We start from the raw sequence: 18869 nt of genomic DNA on the forward strand, positions 1-18869 counted from the left end.
AAAATAAGTCTGAGGAAAATAGGAAGAATAAGCTAAAACAACTATCAATATGAATTGTTGCACTTAAGCACACAAATAATATATTCACTCATGACACTGTGAACACCTACTGTTCTCTGTGTCTCCCATTCCTTTTAGGAGAAAGGCTATGATCTTTAACTTGGTTTACAAGGCCCTCCAAAAACTGCCACTGCCTCTCTCCAGCTTCATTCCATAGTTTGTTCCTCACTTTCCATATGAAACTCAGCTCAATGCCTGACCAAATCATGATCAAACTATGTTTATATGTAGCATCAATACATTTAAATATTAGCAATATAGTTATTAACTTACAATCAGAAACATATTTTTGGATAAGGAACTTGAAACTGCATAAACAACAGGGGAATTTATAAAGTATCAAAGAAACACAAAAACCAGAAAAATTATGTTTTTATAGAAGTTTATATAATTTTTTTTTATTTTTTTGAGATGGGGTCAAGACCTGGGGTCTGTCACCCAGGCTGGAATGCAGTGGTGTGATCTCGGCTTACTGCAGCCTTGACCTCCTGAGCTCAAGCCGTCCTCCCACCTCAGCCTCCTGAGTAGCTGGGACTACGGGTGTGTGCCACCACACCAGGCTAATTTTTTTTTTTTTTTTTTTTTTTGACATAGTCTCACTCTGTTGCCAGGCTGGAGTGCAGTGGCGCGATCTCGGCTCACTGCAATCTCCACCTCCTAGGTTAAAGCCATTCTCCTGCCTCAGCCTCCCGAGTAGCTGGGATTACATGCACATGCCACCACACCCAGCTAATTTTTGTATTTTTAGTAGAGACGGGGTTTCACCACATTGGGCAGGATGGTCTTGATCTCCTGACCTTGTGATCCACCTGCCTCGGCCTCCTAAAGTGCTGGGATTACAGGCATGAGCCACTGCACCAGCCAATTTTTATATTTTTGGTAGAGACAGAGTTTCACCATGTTGCCCAGGCTTGTCTCAAATTCCTGGCCTCAAGCAATCCTCCTGCCTCAACCTCCCTCCGAAAGTGCTGGGATTATAGGTGTGAGCTACCATGCCCAGCTGAAGTTTATATAGCATTAAGATATAGAAAGACTATGTAAACACTTATAACGAAATACATAACCACAATTAAATATGTTTTTGACTCTTGCTGCTGTCAGTATGACAGTCTAGGTAGATACTCTGAGAAGAATTTTGCTATAATACAACTGGATCCTGGACAAAATACAGCAAATAATTGTAATGCTTTGCTTCTTTACGTTAAAGTAAGAGAATTTTCCAAGGCCCCCAAACCCAATGAACAAACAAAATAACACACACACAGTAAGCTGAAATTGTAATGGTGAATGAATAGAGCAAACAAAGCTTGGGATGGACAGTGCTGGAATTAGGAGACAGCCCATGGGGCCTGGAGGACACGGGAGAGCTGACCTGAGACTCGGTCATTACGCCAAAACTTATGAAAGGAAGATAATGAACTATCAACCAAATATGAGCTCACAATGAGAAGAGACCAATTACAGCAGAAAGCAAGCCTCCAGGAACTAGAATTTAGTAGAAACAACAGATTTGGAATCTTTGAAATGTCTTCAGCTACAGACATTATTAGATACAAATTTGAAAATTACATAAGAAATGTTTGAAAACATAAAGTGGCAAATAACAAAAACTATCAAAAATGATCAGGCAGATTTGGAAGGAAAAACTTTTGGAAATAATTAAAAATTAAAAATGAACAAAACAGCAGATTTGCTACAACTGAACAGTAAGTGAACAAAATGGGAGATAGAGATGAATAAAATGCTATAGAGAGAGACACAGAGATAAAAACAGGAGAGACATGGAAGATGGAATGAGGTGATGTTATATATATCTGAATTGAATCCCACAGGGAGACAGTAAGAAAAAAGAAAAACAAATAACAGAAATAACATATCATAACTTTTCTAAGAGTCCATTTCTGAATTATATAATGGAGAAAATAGAACCTTCCTCACAGGGGAATTGAGAAACTATAAGAAACAGTATACACAACACACTTCAAACAATGCCTGGCACTGGTACATCATAAATGGTAACTGCTGTTATTTTTATTTCTGCTCCTCTCCCCTTCATTTCAACTTGCTTCATTTTTCTATTTCTTATGTCAATTAACAGCACACTACCATTTACCCAGTCACCCAAATCTTAACATTAAAGTCATTCCTGACTACTTACTCCCTGTCTTCCTCAACTCTTTCTTCATTGAACCAATTCCCTTTAAGGTGTGATCAAATCTAAGCATCTTACCATGGCATCTCTGGCTCTCAATGACCTGATTCCTACCTACACCATTCCAGCCTCAGTTTTCTGCCAGTCCTGTCTTGCAGTGCTTACTACAATACCAAGCAGCTTGTGTCCACCAATATATAACATGTGTATCTTCAGGGTGAAGCATGGTTCTTTAGATACTCAGGAAGCACCATTCTTTAGGCTGCCATGCCACCAAGGAAACATTTGGGATCACAGCAATAAGTCTGGGTGCCTACCCTTATCTCAAACACCAGTAGAATTCACTCCATGTCATGCCCCACTTTCCTGTTTATCTCAGATCCCAGGAAAAGGCCCAGCTCTCTGGTTATTTTCTCAGCCTCATCCCCAAACATATTGCTCTGTACATAATTTTTTTTTTAGACGGTCTCGCTCTGTCGCCCAGGCTGGAGTGCAATGGCGCAATCTTGGCTCATCACAACCTCCGCCTCCCCAGTTCAAGTGATTCTCCTGCCTCAGCTGGAATTACAGGCATGCACCACCACGCCCGGCTAATTTTGTATTTTTTTTTTTTTTTTGAGACGGAGTCTGGCTCTGTCGCCCAGGCTGGAGTGCAGTGGCACCATCTCAGCTCACTGCAAGCTCTGCCTCCCAGGTTCACGCCATTCTCCTGCCTCAGCCTCCTGAGTAGCTGGGACTACAGGTGCCCGCCACCACACCTGGCTAATTTTTTGTATTTTTTTTTTTATTTTAGTAGAGACGGGGTTTCACCGTGTTAGCCAGGATGGTCTCGATCTCCTGACCTCGTGATCCGCCCGCCTCGGCCTCCCAAAGTGCTGGGATTACAGGTGTGAGCCACTGCGCCTGGCCTCTGTACATAATTTAATCTAGTTCAGTCGCCATCTCCCACTTTCCCCTCCATGCCCTTCCACTGGGACCTTTGGACCTTTCACTCTAGAATCAAACTCTTCCATATCCTCAGGCTCTTTTCTCTAGTGGAGGCTTTTTTTTTTTTTTTTCCCACTTCACCTTCTGTCACCTCTGAGACCTCAGGGCTGAGAATTGAGGCTTGTATTCCCTGACTCTTTTCTTGCCTTCAAAAACCCCTGGCAGCTCTGAGGCCCATCATCATCTGGCTCTACCCATCTCCCCTACTGAGTTAGCATCTCCTTATCATCTGCTACATACCCATTCACTCAGGAATTTCTCGCTAACGGATCATAGTTCTCTGCTCTACCACAATGTCTGTGGACTTCAACATTCACATGACAAGCCCAACTCTACCGCCTTATATCTCTGCTGCCAGCACCGTGCAGTCTACCTTAGCTGTCCAATCTCATGGTCACCCCCGGGACTGTGTCACCATCAGAGGGTGAACCATATCTGGCATGCCAGGTTCACATATCCCATTTTTTTCACCAACATCTCTCTTATTTCTAATTCACTGCCCCCAAGATGTCCGCTAACATACATCTCTGAACTTACCAAAATTCTTCTGTCCACTGACCCCGCCACTTTCTCATTAACCATCAGCCTGTTTCCTAGCTTTCCTGCTCTTTTTACCCAATTGAGACTTCTTTTATTCATTATTAACTCTCTGATGTAAATACTTCCCTTCTCTTCCAGTGTTTTTCTCATTATACTACTCTGGATAAACCCTGCTATCTGCCTTCACTGGCCTGAGTTGCTATATCTTGTTAGAGAAAAATCATTGCCATTAAGCTGACTAGTGTCCCTTTAAATTTATAACTGTAAATTTCTAACAGGTGCCCAAGTCCACCTTTGTTTCTCTACTAGGCTCACTTTTCTCTGCCCAGAGAAAATCTTCACACTTAGTCCTCTTTCTTGAATCTCCCCATCTCCTCCTCCTTCCCCTTAACTTTCAACTGATGACTCTACTTCATTCTTCAGTGAACATACAGATATTGCATCAAAATGGGGCCAGGTGCAGTGGCTCACGCCTGTAATCCCAGCACTTTGGGAGGCCGAGGTGGGCAGGTCACAAAGTCAGGAGTTCGAGACCAGCCTGGCCAACATGGTGAAACCCCGTCTGTACTAAAGATACAAAAAATTAGCCAGGCGTGGTGGTGCATGCCCGTAATCCCAGCTACTTGGGAGGCTGAGGCAGGAGAATCACTTGAACCCAGGAGGTGGAGGTTGCAGTGAGCCAAGATCACAATATTGCACTCCAGCCTGGGTGATAGGGTGAGACTCTGTCTCAAAAAAAAAGAAAAAAAAATGTATTTAGCCGGACGTGGTGGCTCACGCCTGTAACCCAGCACTTTGGGAGGCCGAGGCGGGCGGATCACCTGAGGTCGGGAGTTCAAGACCAGCCTGACCAACATGGAGAAACCCCATCCCTACTTAAAAATACAGAAATCAGCCAGGTGTGGTGGCACACGCCTGTAATTCTAGCTGCTAGGGAGGCTGAGGCAGGAGAATCGCTTGAACCCGGGAGGCGGAGGTTGTGGTGAACCGAGATCGCATCATTGCACTCCAGCCTGGGCAACAAGAGCAAAACTCCGTCTCAAAAACAAAAAACAAAACAAAACAAAAAATAAATAGATATTGCACCTAAACTCCCTCATTTCTCACCACCAGAACAACAAAAACGCCAACTTACCCACATTTATACCCATCTTTTTCTTTTTCCTCTCTGATATAATGGAGGAAGCTTTCCTCTCCCCATCAAAGCCAGAACATCTACTTGTACTGTGGGTTCCATCTATTATTATTTCTCATAGATATCCCTTGGCCATTATTTATCTAACGTTCCTCCTCTTACTCATCATACTCCAGCCTCATGACCTTTGGCAGTCTCATGAATAGACCAAGTTCCTTCTTACCTCAGGGTCTTTGCATATAGACTTTCACTGTCTGAAGTTTTTCCCTGTCTCTATTGATTATTAGCTCTTTCTCAACCCCCCCCCCCCTTTTTTTTTTCTGAGATGGAGTTTCACTCTTGCTGCCCGGGCTGGAGTGCAATGGTGCGATCTCAGCTCACTGCAACCTCCGCCTTCTGGGTTCAAGTGATTCTCCTGCCTCAGCCTCCCAAGTAGCTGGGATTACAGGCATGCGCCGCCACGCCTGGCTAATTTTATATTTTTAGTAAAGACGGGATTTCACCATGTTGGTCAGGCTGGTCTCAAACTCCTGACCTCAGGTGATCTGCCTGCCTCGGCCTCCCAAAGTGCTGGGATTACAGGCGTAAGCCACTGCGCCCAGCCCCTTTCTCAATCTTTTAAGCATCAACTTAAATACCAACCCCTCAGATAGGTCTCTTTTTCTAACCAAAATTGGTTTCAAATCTTCCTCTGTTACTAATACTGTCCATTTTTAACTTCTCAATTGCTTTTTTATTTCATCTATAGTAATTTGAAATTCTTATTTGTCTGTCTTCTCCATTACAATGTAAGCTCTGTAAAGCCAGGGAACATTTTGTCTAACGTTTTTTCTCCAGGGCTCAGCACAGTCCTCTGCACATAATTGGCACCAAAATAAATTTATTAAGTGATTTGTTGAAAGTCATTTTTTTGTGTGTCCCTAGTTGATGACTTTACATCACTTATATAGTTACTAGCAACCTTAATGATCAAGAAATCTCACTTACATATCCACATGCTCGACAATGATGCCTCCTTCGTGTCAGTGCATTGAAAGGTTCTTTACATTTCATACACATTGTCACTTCATTATCTCGGATCCATCTTGGGGCTCTTTTCCCTAGCTCAGCAGTCTAAAAAGGGAAGAAAGATTCAATTTTAATAGAAAAAAACTATAATTCCCTTTTATTATTATTTTTTGAAAGAACTTTAACTACATTGCTCAAACCATGTTCTGAACTATAATCCCAGCACTTTGGGAAGCTGAGGCGGGCAGATCACCTGAAGTCAGTAGTTCAAGACCAGTCTGGCCAACATGGTGAAACCCTCTCTCTACTAAAAATACAAAAATTAGCTGGGCATGGTGGCATGCACGTATAATCCCAGCTACTCGGGAGGCTAAGGCAGGAAAATCGCTTGAACCCGGGAGGCGGAGTTTGCAGTGAGCCAAGACTGTGTCACTGCACTCCAGCTTGGGTGACAGAGCAAGACCCTGTTTAAAGAAAAAAAAAAAAAAAAAGAATAAGAAAAATTCAAAGAAGTTCAAGTAGAATGAAAAGTCACTCACTATTGTGTTCATCTAAGAAAGAATGAGATTCTGTCTAACCAGCCAGTTCTGACATTGTAAAGGGAAAAGGTTGGAAAACAAAATGATTAGACAGATCTTCTACACCTGCAAAGATATGAAAGAGTTTGAAGTTAAGAATTTAATTCAACTCACAGAAACCTCTGAGTGAATGTCATTATCCTTTGCAATTGCATTTCTGAAGGTTTCATGCCTTTGATGAAAAGCATCGATGGTTTCTTGAAGGGCCTAAAGTATAAGTAAAATTCAAAGCACACATTAAAGTTTCTCATATAAACCAGTGAATATACTTTAACAAACAAATATCTATGATAGGAATCACTTTGAAAATTAAGTGAACCTGTTCTGATTACTATATATTAAAACACACACAACAATATATGCATATTTGTATACACAGAGATGTTACTAAAAAACAAAAGTGAAAATAAGCTGGGCGTGGTGGCTCACACCTGTAATCCCAGCACTTTGGGAGACCGAGGCAGGCAGATCGCTTGAGCTCAGGAGTTCGAGATCAGCCTGGGCAGCATGGCAAAACCTTGTCTCTAAGAAATACAAAAAAAAATTAACCAGACATGGTGGTGCACGCCTATAGTCCCAGCTACTCGAGAGGCTGAGATGCAAGGCTTGCTTGAGCCCAGGCAGAGGCTGCAGTGAGACATGATTACACCACTGCACTCCAGACTGGGTGAGAGTGAGACTCTGCCTCAAAAAAAAAAAAGAAAGAAAAGGAAACAGAAATGAGGCTTACCTTGATCCATTCTTCTTTGTCTTGCGCAGAACTAAAATAAAACAAAATTAAAGTGAACGTAAATAACATTAATGAGTCACACTGGGTGAATAAAATTATGCTTTCCTGTTGTTCCAACTTTCTGGAAAATTCAGGTATGTTATGGAAGGAATTATAATAAAAATTAATCTCTGGCAATTAAACAAATAAAATTCTTCTTAAGTAGAGGTTCAGACTATCCACTGACTTTGGTACACATAAAATTTGATGGGGTTAGTTAGGTTTAGCTTCCATTTATATACTGTTTAATAACCATCATTCAGTTAGATATATCAGGTAACTGTATCTATAGCATTGCACTGAATATACAACAGCTAATCTTCCAGTTTTCTAAAACACATGAAGGCTACTAAAGGCTACTATTCACAGCCCATCTTAGAAGAGATAATAATTATCTTTGAGAATCTAAAATATCTCCCTAAAGCCTTAGGGAGCTATTTAACATTTCCTTTGATAAACAATTTATTTTCCAGTTCTTAGAAGGCTTTAGGCAACACAAACCTAACCCCGTTTTAGATAAAGAAAAGCATATGAAAATTGTAAATGCCTGTAGGAAGGAGGTTTTACAGATTGATAGACCTCAGTGCTTAGTAATTATCCTTAGAAAACAAATTTCTTTGACTGTAGTCAGGTTTCCTTTTTCCTATAAGGCAAACTTTATTTCCTCTTTCTTGCAGGTAGGTTACGTTGCTGGCTTCTGTCACATACCACATTTGAAAAATCCTCTTTAATGGACTCTGAACTGGGTAAGAGCTCCAAATTGAAAAATTCTGAAGAGGATCAGAGTGTGCTCTGTCTGTCTGTATGTGCTTGGTAGAGGGGCTAAGTTGAGTTCCAGCCTGAAGGTCACCTGCCTGATTCCCACAGGTATGAAACATGCATGAGACTGGCTGAAGGATTGTTTCTGTGTCACGATCTATCTTTCCAGCAAATTGATTATTGAACACCATGATGTGCCAGGAATGCTGCTGGAATCTGTGTCTGCCAAGTGGAAGCTTCTGCTTATTGTTCACCTGGGGGCTTCAATCTTGCTTCGCAAAATAAAATAAAAAAAAATTTAAAAATTAAAAAACTCTCCTTATTGCTCTGCCTTGCCACCACAGCTCTGTTGCCCTGGAAGCACAGTTATCTGCTAGCTGCTTTTAGCCTTTCAAATGCAGAGAAACCCAACAAGTCTTTATAGCTTTTTGTTTTAGTTTTTAGTTATGGTAGATTTTTTTCCCCTTTATATTTTTATTTCCACTTAGCAATAGACAACCATAATAGTATTGTGTATATAAAACAGAATACTTTTTATCTTTTTGAAAGTAGAAGAAGAAGCACAAATGTACTTCAGTCTTGAGGCTGACTCATACTGTCAAGAAAAGTGGGATCCTTTTTTCCCAGTTAGCTTCAGAATCAAAAATATAAAAGATCTTTCAGTATCTCCAAATATATACCCAATTTTTGATTCCACATAATTCCTATGGCACTCTGACTTTCTTGGAACTTCAGTTTGTCCCATTCTTAAAACAGCATGATAGGCTGGGTGCAGTGGCTTAGGCCTGTAATCCCAGCACTTTGGGAGGCCGAGGTGGGTGGATCACCTGAGGTCAGGAGTTTGAGACCAGCCTGGCCAACATGGTGAAACCTCATCTCTATTAAAAATAAAAAATTAGCTGGGTGTGGCAGCATGTGCCCATAATCCCAGCTACTCTGGGAAGCTGAGGCAGGAGAATTGCTCAAACCTGGGAGGAGAAGGTTGCAGTGAGCCAAGATCGTGCTATTGCACTCCAGCCTGGGTAACAAGAGCAAAACTCTGCCTCAAAAAAGAGCATGATAGATCATACCGAAAGTAATCACTTAATTCAGATCTTCAATATCACCATGTAAGCATAAATATAACTAGAGCAATGAGATTAGGTAAATAAGAAATTTTAGACAGAATAACCATGTTTCCAACAAGAATTGGAAGGTATCCAGTACTGTGTGTTGGAATGTTATAAAGTGATGATTGCCTGTACTTAAGAAAATTCCTCACCAATTAGCCCCATCTTGATGAGAAAATAGCCCAACTGGCTAAAGGAGGACTGAAAGTATCCATTCAGGCAAACTAAGAAACCTTAGAAATATCTACCCTGTAGTTAGACACATCTCTTGGGTTTGCAGATGGAAGTGTGCTGAAGTTTCAGAGTTAGCAACGCCTTCATTCTTTCTGCAATGAAAACTATGATGATCAGAACTGCTGATGAGGCTGGACGCAGTGGCTCATGCCTGTAATCCCAGCACTTTGGAAGGCCAAGGCGGGTGGATCACCTGAGGTCAGTTTAAGACTAGCCTGGCCAAAATGGCGAAACCCCATCTACACTAAAAATACAAAAGTTAGTCGGGCTTGGTGGCAGGCACCTATAGTCTCAGCTACTCGGGAGGCTGAGGCACGAAAATCGCTTGAACCCAGGGTATGGAGGTTGCAGTGGGCCAAGATCATGCCATTGCACTCCAGCCTGGGCAACAGAGCAAGACTCTGTCTCCAAAAAAAAAAAAAAAAAAAAGTGTTCCCTGTTGCCAGGGCCAGTAGCTCAGTAAATCAACCACTGAGTGAGGACTCAGTCAAGAGCCTTCAGCAGAGCATCATATTTTCTGCCCCTGGGTTTGAGGGGCTAGGGCCCAAACCAACCATGAGGTAGGGAAACAATGACACTCAAAGGCAAGTTTCAAATGCTACCTGCTCCCTAAGGAAAAGGAAGTTCAGTATATATTCTCTGTGGAAAAGCAAATAACTGGCTGTTTCTTCAAACTTTCCCAGCCTGCCCACATTCCAAAACTGTAAATTCACCAATTCTTGGACTCCCTGGGCACAGATTCCTGTTAAAATGATTTATTCTCTTTTTAAAATCTGAAATTTCAGCTTTTAGGAAGTTACTAAGTACGAATATCCAGGGTAAATTCACCTGAGCAGCCAGAAACATAAGCTAATGATGGAAAGGAGCAGAAAAACATTCTGAGTCTCCGTGGATTCTGGGATATTGACACCACTACAGCTAGGATTGGTTCTTCACCCTCTGCTCTGTGACCTCCTGAAGCATCCAAATTTTTACCAGGCCATGCATTAGAACAATAAATGGATGACTTATTATTATTATTATTATTTTTTGAGACAGAGTCTCGCTCTGTTGCCCAGGCTGGAGTGCAGTAACAGGATCATGCCTGGCTAATTTTTGTAGTTTTAGCAAAGACGGGGGTTTTGCCATGTTGGCCAGGCTGGTCTAGAACTCCTAATCTCAAGTGATCCTCCTACCTCAGCCTCCCAAAGTGTTGGGATTACAGGTGTGAGCCACCAAGCCCAGCTTGGATGACTGTTTTCTAAAGCAGGTATTTCAAAACCTGACAGCACTCTGTATTCCAGGGGTTCATGCATGAGGTAGCTATGATCAACTGCAGTCGTTCTCATGGATTTTTATCCTTTAAAAATGGTTATGGGCCAGGTGTGGTGGCTCATGCCTGTAATCCCAGCACTTTGACAGGCTGAGGCGGGCGGATCACCTGAGGTCAGGAGTTCGAGACCAGCCTGGTCAACATGGGGAAACCCTGTCTCTATTAAAAATACAAAAATTAGCTCGGGAGGCTGAGGTAGGAGAATGGCGTGAACCCGGGAGGCGGAGCTTGCAGTGAGCCGAGATCAGGGCACTGCACTCCAGCCTGGGAGACAGAGCGAGACTCCGTCTCAAAAAAAAAAAAAGAAAAAAAAACAACAAAAATTAGCCAGGTGTGGTGGCAGGCGCCTGTAATCCCAGCTACTCAGGAGGCTGAGCCAGGAGAATAGCTTGAACCTGGGAGGCGGAGGCTGCAGTGAGCCGAGATCGCGCCATTGCCCTCCAGTCTGGCCAATGAGAGCGAAACTCCATCTCAAAAAAAAAAAAAAAAAGAAAGAAAGAAAAAAAATGGTTATGGCTAGGGGAATGTTAGCCAGAACTCCAAACCTTTCTCTCCCAATCAATAAATAAAAATATAAGAAGAGCCATACCTTCTAGAAGTCCTGGTTGCCAGAGGCCACCTGAGCCCCTAATGGCTCCCTTCATGTATCCTGCAACTATGGTGGCAGTAGTTTTACCCTTACCACCCTGCCTCTTATGAACATTTCTTTTCATTTGAGTGCCCCTAAGGCCCTAAAATGTAGAGTATCTGAAGGACTCAGAGATTAGCATGGAATAATAAGCATCAATAAACATTTGTGGACCAAAAGGAAGAATGAACAAAGGATTAGGAGAGAACCTTTTACTGTAAGTCAAGACTTAATGGCAATAATTTCATCCTCTGAGTACCCTGTATTTCTGAAGAGTTAATCAATTTACTGAATGCTTATTGTCTACAAACCACTGTCCTAGGCACTATGGAGGAATCAAGAGAGGGGAGACATGACTCCTGCTTTTCAAGAACCTACAGCTCTGCATTTACATCCAACCAGAGTTCCAGAGATCTGCAGCATTCACTTGAGAAAAACCCTCAGAGCCATTCTATTCTAATGATTCATTCTGTTGCCTGATTTTGGAAAGCAGTGTGATAGAAATGGTTCCCTTACCTGGCCTGCAGTTCCAGTGTTCTCTCTTTCCCAGACACCTGGAAAGTATGTGGATATTCTTCATTTTGAGTCTCTACAATTTTCATTCCATCAATGCCAACCCTGGTTCGAACTGTGAATTTAGAGCCTACCAAGCTGAATTTGGGCACACAGTACAGCAACATGTTGTTGAACTGCAAGGAAGGAGAACATATATCAGTAAAGAAAAGAAATAGGGGAAACTGATCAGGTTTTTTTTTTGAGACAGAGTCTCACTCTGTTGCCCAGGCTGGAGTGTAATAGTGTGACCTTGGCTCATTGTAAGCTCTGCCTCCCGGGTTCACGCCATTCTCCTGCCTCAGCCTCCCGGGTAGCTGGGACTACAGGCACCCGCCAGCACGTCTGGCTAATTTTTTTTTGTATTTTTAGTAGAGACAGGGTTTCACTGTGTTAGCCAGGATGGTCTCGATCTCCTGACCTCGTGATCCGCCCGCCTCAGCCTCCCAAAGTGCTGGGATTACAGGTGTGAGCCACTGCACCTGGCTGGAAACAGATCAATTTTAAAGGTAGCCCTAGACAAAAATTCTAAGTAATTTCTAGACAACACAGTACTTCCTGCATGAGAAAAATTATTTACTAAAACACTGAGGTTTATCCTTGTATAAAAAATCATATTCCTACATTTTGAAAAATATATTTCCCATTCATGGCTTATACATATTTTATTGATATTTATGTAAATTAATAATTTTGTACTACTGCACTAAGTAAATTAGTTCAATAAATTCACAACAAATTACTAAGGACCTTTGATATACCAGGAGCTTAATTTCTTAACTTTGTAAGTTCTTAAACACAAGAATTTCTCATTGATGTATCTTAGAGGGCAAGTCTAAAACAAGGTGTTAGAAGACAGTAATATTTAGCAATTATTATTAGATCTGAGAGAGGGTCTCACTCTATCACCCAGGCTACAGGACTCACTGCAGTCTTTAACTTCTGGGTTCAAGTCATCCTTCTGCTTCAGCCTTCTGAGTAGGTGGGACTATAGAAACACACCACCATACCCAGCTAGTTTTTCTTAGTAGAGATGAGGTCTTGCTATGTTGCCCAGGCTGGTCTTGAACTCCTGAACTCAAGCAATCCTCCTGCCTTGGCCTCCCAAAGTCCTGGGATTACAGGCGTGAACCACCATGCCCGGCCTCAATTAAAAAATTTTTTTTGTAGACACAGGGTCTAGCTATGTTGCCCAGCCTGGTCTTTAACTCCTGGTCTCAAATAATACTCCCACCTCAGCCTCCCGAAGTGCTGGGATTATAGTGTGAGACATAGCATCTGGTCAGCAATTTTTTTTTAAAACCAGACTGTTTAATGTTAAGCTTTTAAAAAATAGCCTATTTATTAGTTCAAATCTCATTAGAACATGTGAAAAAAAGCTCCAAAAGGTTTTTATCACCATCCATATCATTGTCTGATTAAGGCCACAGCTTGCTTGCTAAGTTTTCCTGTTAACACTTCTTTCCCTCTTCTATCAAGGACTTCTCAGGATATTTGGTTGAAGCTGTGAATGTTGCAGGAGCTGCAGAGCCACCAGCACAAGGGACAGAGGTCACACATTCCAGCCACCAACAATAACCAAATTGTTCCTGCAAACTGAGTGACAAATGTAATGGTATGGCATAAAATTTGTGAGTTATCCGATACTTGTCCTCAAGTTGGCTTTATAAGTTCAGCACTCATGCTGTTTTATAGAAATAAGTCCATGAATATGAAGGTTCTTAGCATTTGCCATTTGTAGTTACGCTCACATGACAGATTATCTTATAAATGTGTATGTTTCTCCTTCCCTTTCATGCTTTCAGGACTACATCCCCTCTATTATATTCTCCCTAAATGGGACTTCACATTCTAAACTGTCAAAAATCCTATATGAATCTTAAAATAGTTCTGATCACAATATGATGCTAGTCAATAAATATCCTTTTCCTCTTCGCATAGGTGAAGGTGGGAGCTCCCGCACGATAGAAAACGTTGCTTACAAAGAAGATTATGTCATATATAGGAAGAAACCAAGCAGCTAGCCCTGTTCCCTCCATGAACCTTGCTCCTGTAGCAAAAGCCACCACCACCTTTCACAAATAATTACTTCTCTTTGGGTTTCCCCTGATACTGAAAAAAGAAGTTATAGCAACTATGGCATGAAGAACATTGACTTTCCCTTTCAGGGTAGGAGATTCCCTTTTATTTCATGCCCATAGCTTAGAAGTAGTGATTGGTGAAGCAATCTCAGACTAGCGAGGCAATTTCTAGAAGTCCTAGGTTGTGATTAAAAACTACAAGCCTCAATATTATTAAAAACACAGGGAGGGTCTTTCTTGATCTCTACTGTTCAAGTATTTATTTCAAGCCTCTAAAAATATATTTGACTGAAATAATTCAATTTGTTTTCTCACCAGTGACAATTTCATTAATGTTTGTTTTCAAAGGTAATAGGATATTGGTGGAGAAAATTTCTAGTGCTCGTTCTGTGTTCAAAGATTAAATAAGGGAAAAATTATCTGCATTTATCAAATTCCAAGGAAATAAGGAACAGAAAACTCCAAAGAGCCAAGAATAAAAAGTCTTGGTTGTTTTGTGGGATAATTTGGTGATTTTATTTTATTTTTTAACTTTTGGATGTCAGACAGTTTATTTCAAGAGTACCTGCCATGGTTTGAATGTGTAAAAAGTGTGTGTTGGAAACTTAATCCCTAATGCAGAAGTGTTGGGAGATGGGGCTTAATGGTAAGTGTTCGGGTCATGAAGACCCCAATAATCTATGAATTAATCCAGGAATGGATTAATGCTGATTATAAAAGGGCTTGAGGTCATGAGGTGGATTTCTTGCTCTCTCTCTCTCTCACCATGTGATGCCTGCCTTCTGCATGTTATGATGCAGTAAGAAGGCCCTCACCAGATGCCAAGCCCCCCAATCTTGGACTTCCCAGCCTCCAGAACTGCAGAAAATAAACCCCTGTTCTTTATAAATTAGCCAGTCTCAGGTGTTCTGTAATAGCAACATGAAATGGCTTACATTAAACAGCATCCTACATTAACATAAAAAACAATGAAAAAGTATGGTATGGAGGCATGAAAATATGCAAACACATGAAGATCATTTAAAAGCAGATAGCAGATTCTAAATACAGTTTGGTTTTCCAGACAAATGTATTATCTCAAGTGTAGGAAACAGAAAACTAGCCCTCATTACCTTTCTAGAGAGAAAAGAAAATAAAAATGGTTCTTCTGAAGTTTCTACAAGTGAAAGAACAAGAGGCTCCATGGGAATAAATGTGCACTGGCAAGGCAAGATTCTGTGACAAGCACAGCACTGGAGAGGGTGGATGAAAAGAACCAACATGACACTGGAAATGTTTCTAAGATGGTCTTCAAAGAATAAATGTGGCTCTCCTAAAATTCCTGCCATGTGACCTCATTCTCCTGGGAGGCAACGGCATATGTTTGATGGCTTAAAGTAACTGGAACAGGAGGGGTCTTTTCCTCAGTCACTGACTGCCACTTTCCCCAAGGTTCTTTGCCACCTGTCCTCCAAAGAGCTGTTTAATTCAGCTCTGCCTCAAGATATTCAACAGAAACCTCTTTCCAAAACAACTCCCAGAAGTGAAAATTAGGCCGAGGCAATTGGTTAGACCCAGAGCTCAGAGTTTAACTGCAGAGGCTGTCACATTAATGAGGAAGAGGAGAAAGGAAAATGATCCTAGCAACTGAAAGGCAAAGACAGAGGAAAGACATTGGCTCCTGGTTATGTTGCCTAGAATGATGTATTAAGCACGTCTTTTTATTAAGTATTTTTGATTTTAGGCATCTTAAGGCCTTGTTGACACTGACACGACTGCCCCTCCCAGGATTACCCGATTCCTAGAGAGAGTAACATGCCTTTCATGTGGAAACCAACCAATTCAGAACTCACACCCGCAGTCACCTCCTGTATTAAACACTTACTCTCTGGGACACTATTCTCCTGCCCCAATCACCTCAGGGCCAGGACAACAGCCCCTAACCCCTAAAGAAATTATTCCAACTAGCCAATCCTAATCCTGGTGCTCTGTCTTGCCCATTCCTTCCTGCAGAAACCACAATAAAGGCTCTTGCCCACGTTTTCTGCTTGCTCCTCTGCCTCCTGACGCTGGTGCTTCCCCACTGCTCTCCCGCTTCATATGCCACACCCCCACCCCACCCCGATCTGCCCTTCCGATGGCAGTCATCTGATCTTTTATAATAGACCTCTGAAGAAGACTCTGAACCCTAACATGACACATCCTTGTTTTCTATTTAGCTCTCTATATTACCCGTGAAAGAAATACTTGTGTTTAGCACAAATGAGAACTTTTATAGTTAATCTGGTAAAAATACACATTTTTAAATTATGAAGATATTCACATACCATAAAATTTACTCTTTTAAAACGTACAAATCATGGTTTTTAGGATAGTTGTAAATTGTGCAACTATCACCAATTCCAGAACATTTTATGTCTCTAAAAGGAAACCTCATATCCATTTTCCATTCCTTGCTAGTCTTAGGGAACCACTAATTACATCCTCTCTCTATGCATTTGCTTTTTCTGGACATTTCATATAAATAGAACCATACTGTATATGGTCTGTTGTAACCGGCATCTTTCACTTGACACAACATTTTAAGGTTAATCCATGTAGCATATATAAGTTTTTATTCCTTTTTCTCGACATATACTATTTCATTGCATGAACATACCACATTTTGTTTACCTATTCAGTTAATGGACATTTAGGTTGTCTCAAATTTTTTGGCTATTGTGAATAATGCTGTTATGGACAAAGATGTGCAAGTTTTTGTGCAGACACATGTTTTCAATTTTCTTGAGTTATAAAAACTTGGAGTAGAACTAGTGGGTCATATAGCAACCAAATTCTTTTAAAAACATGACTGACACAAAAAGACTTTTAAAAGTTTGTGGGAAAATGGAATTAAAAGAAAAAAATTTATTTCAACCTAAGCTCTACCAAGTTCAATTTTGTAATCAATGATAGCAGCCATTTAGTCCATCCTAAAGAATTGAGGGTCTTGAGAATTTTACCATGGCAATGCAGTAGTTTTTACACTATTAACTGAAGAAAATGGGTGTCCTTTACAGATTCTTTAAGATTAGGAAACAAAAAGAAGTCAGAGGACTGTAAGGTGTACGCTTAATGATTCTCTGTCAAAACTCTCGAAAAATTGCCCTTGTTTGATGAGAATAATGAGCAAGAACATTGTCATGGTTTAGAAGGACTCTTTGGAGAAGCTTTCCTGGGTGTTTTTCTGCTAAAATCTTTTGCTAGTTTTCTCCAAGTCATCTCATAATAAGCAGATGTTATTGTTCTTTGGCCCTCGAGAAAGTCAGCAGGCATATTGCCTTGAGCATCCCAAAAAACCCCTGCCATGACCTTTGCTCTTGACTGGACCTCTTTTGCTTTGACTGGACCACTTCTACCCGTTGGTAGCCATTGCTGATTGTGTTTTGTCTTCAGGATTGTACTGGGAAAGCCATGTTTCATCTCCTGTTACAATTTATTGTAGAAATGCTTTAGAAGCTTGATGCCACTTATTTAAGATTTCCACCAAAAGTTCTGCTCTTGTCTGCAGCTGATCTGGGTGCAACATTTTTGGTACCCATTGAGTGGAAAGTTGCTAAACTTTAATTTTTCGGTCAGACTTGTGCAAGATGAACCCCACTGAGATGTCTGTGGTATTGGCTACTGCTTCTGCTGTTCATTGTCAGTCCTCTTCAATTAGGGCAGGAAAAAGATGAACTTTTTCCTAGCAAAAGGATGTGGATGGTCTGCTGCTGCAGGTTTCATCTTCAACAATGTCTTATCCCTTCTTAAAATCAGTTACCCATTTGTAAACTGCTGATTTCTTTGTGGCATTGTCTCCATTAACTTTTCATGAAGTGTCAATGATTTTATCATTTTTGCATCCAAACTTCACCGTAAGTTTGATGTTTGTTCTTGGTTCAATTTTAACAGAATTTATGTTGCTTTGATAGGGGCTCTTTTCAACCTGATGTCTTTATTTTTTATTTATTTATTTTTCTGAGACAGGGTCTCACTCTGTCACCCAGGCTGGGTGGCATGGTCATACCTCAGTGCAGCCTTGGAACTCTTTGGCTCAAGAGATCCTCCTGCCTCAGTAGCTAAGATCCTCCTCCTCTCAAGTAGCTAGGAGTACAGGTGCAAGCTACCATGCCCAGCTAATTTTTAAATTTTTTGTAGAGACAGGGAGGTCTCTGTATGTTACCCAGGCTGGTCTTGAACTCCTAAGCTCAAGCCATCTTCCTGTCTCAACTTCCCAAAGTGCTGGTATTAGAGGTATGAGCCACTGTGCCTGGCCTCAAACTGATGTCTTACCCTTCTTAGTGCCCCAAATCAGATACTGTTCAGACATGTTATAACAAGTTACTATGGGTTTATTTTGTTGCAAAAAAGCTTTGAAATCTACACATAGTTTTTTCATAATATGCATTTTCCATGAACTTTTTCAAGACCCCTTGTACTGAACACCCCTCTGCATGACAATTAGTTCCTAAGTTTTCCTTTCAGTGGAGACTGGAAACAGACACAGAAGCCTCTAAGCCCCCATGACAACTCACGCTATGGTGGGTGAGATGACTGCCTCACAGCAGAAAAGTCAGACATGAATAACATCCTAAGAATGTACTGTATGCCAGTCACCAGGCAGCCTTTTCCCCCATGTGTCTGTTTCTCTTTAATAACAATCAGAATGAAAGCTAACGTTTATTAAGCTATTATTATTATTATTATTATTATTATTATTATGTTAGCTTATTCTTTGTCAATGCATATTATTATGATTCTTATTATCATCTTATTAGATATAGAAAGGAATTGAAATTCATTAGGATAACAAAGAGTAAAGGTCAGGTGGACAGAATCCAAAAAAAAAAATTGTCTGGATGCCCCAGGAAGTGCTCTTATATTTGAGATAAGCCCCAGACTGTCATTTCCAGGAAGTGAAGGAAAGGGTCAAGGACTGACTGCAGTGAGAAAGAACTATGTAGA

The 18869-nt window shown here is 41.0% G+C and overlaps 1 protein-coding gene across 6 annotated transcripts in view; it reads right to left on the reverse strand.

Moving 5' to 3' along the window:
• The window catches only part of FGD4 (FYVE, RhoGEF and PH domain containing 4), a 252204-nt gene that overhangs the window by 14564 nt on the left and 218771 nt on the right, over nucleotides 1–18869 (reverse strand). For all 6 annotated transcript variants that reach the window (XR_008670350.1, XM_031000938.2, XM_031000941.3 and 3 more), the window contains 4 exons: nucleotides 11788–11960; nucleotides 7191–7221; nucleotides 6575–6667; nucleotides 5862–5987 (listed from right to left, as the gene is read on the reverse strand). Coding sequence is in view for 5 of the 6 variants with exons in the window: in XM_031000938.2 (XP_030856798.2) it covers nucleotides 5862–5987; nucleotides 6575–6667; nucleotides 7191–7221; nucleotides 11788–11960 (423 nt within the window). In the remaining variant the exon portion in view is untranslated. The remainder of the gene's footprint in view (nucleotides 1–5861; nucleotides 5988–6574; nucleotides 6668–7190; nucleotides 7222–11787; nucleotides 11961–18869) is intronic.

Source organism: Gorilla gorilla, chromosome 10, assembly GCF_029281585.2.
Source record: "Gorilla gorilla gorilla isolate KB3781 chromosome 10, NHGRI_mGorGor1-v2.1_pri, whole genome shotgun sequence".
Lineage (NCBI taxonomy): Eukaryota > Metazoa > Chordata > Mammalia > Primates > Hominidae > Gorilla > Gorilla gorilla.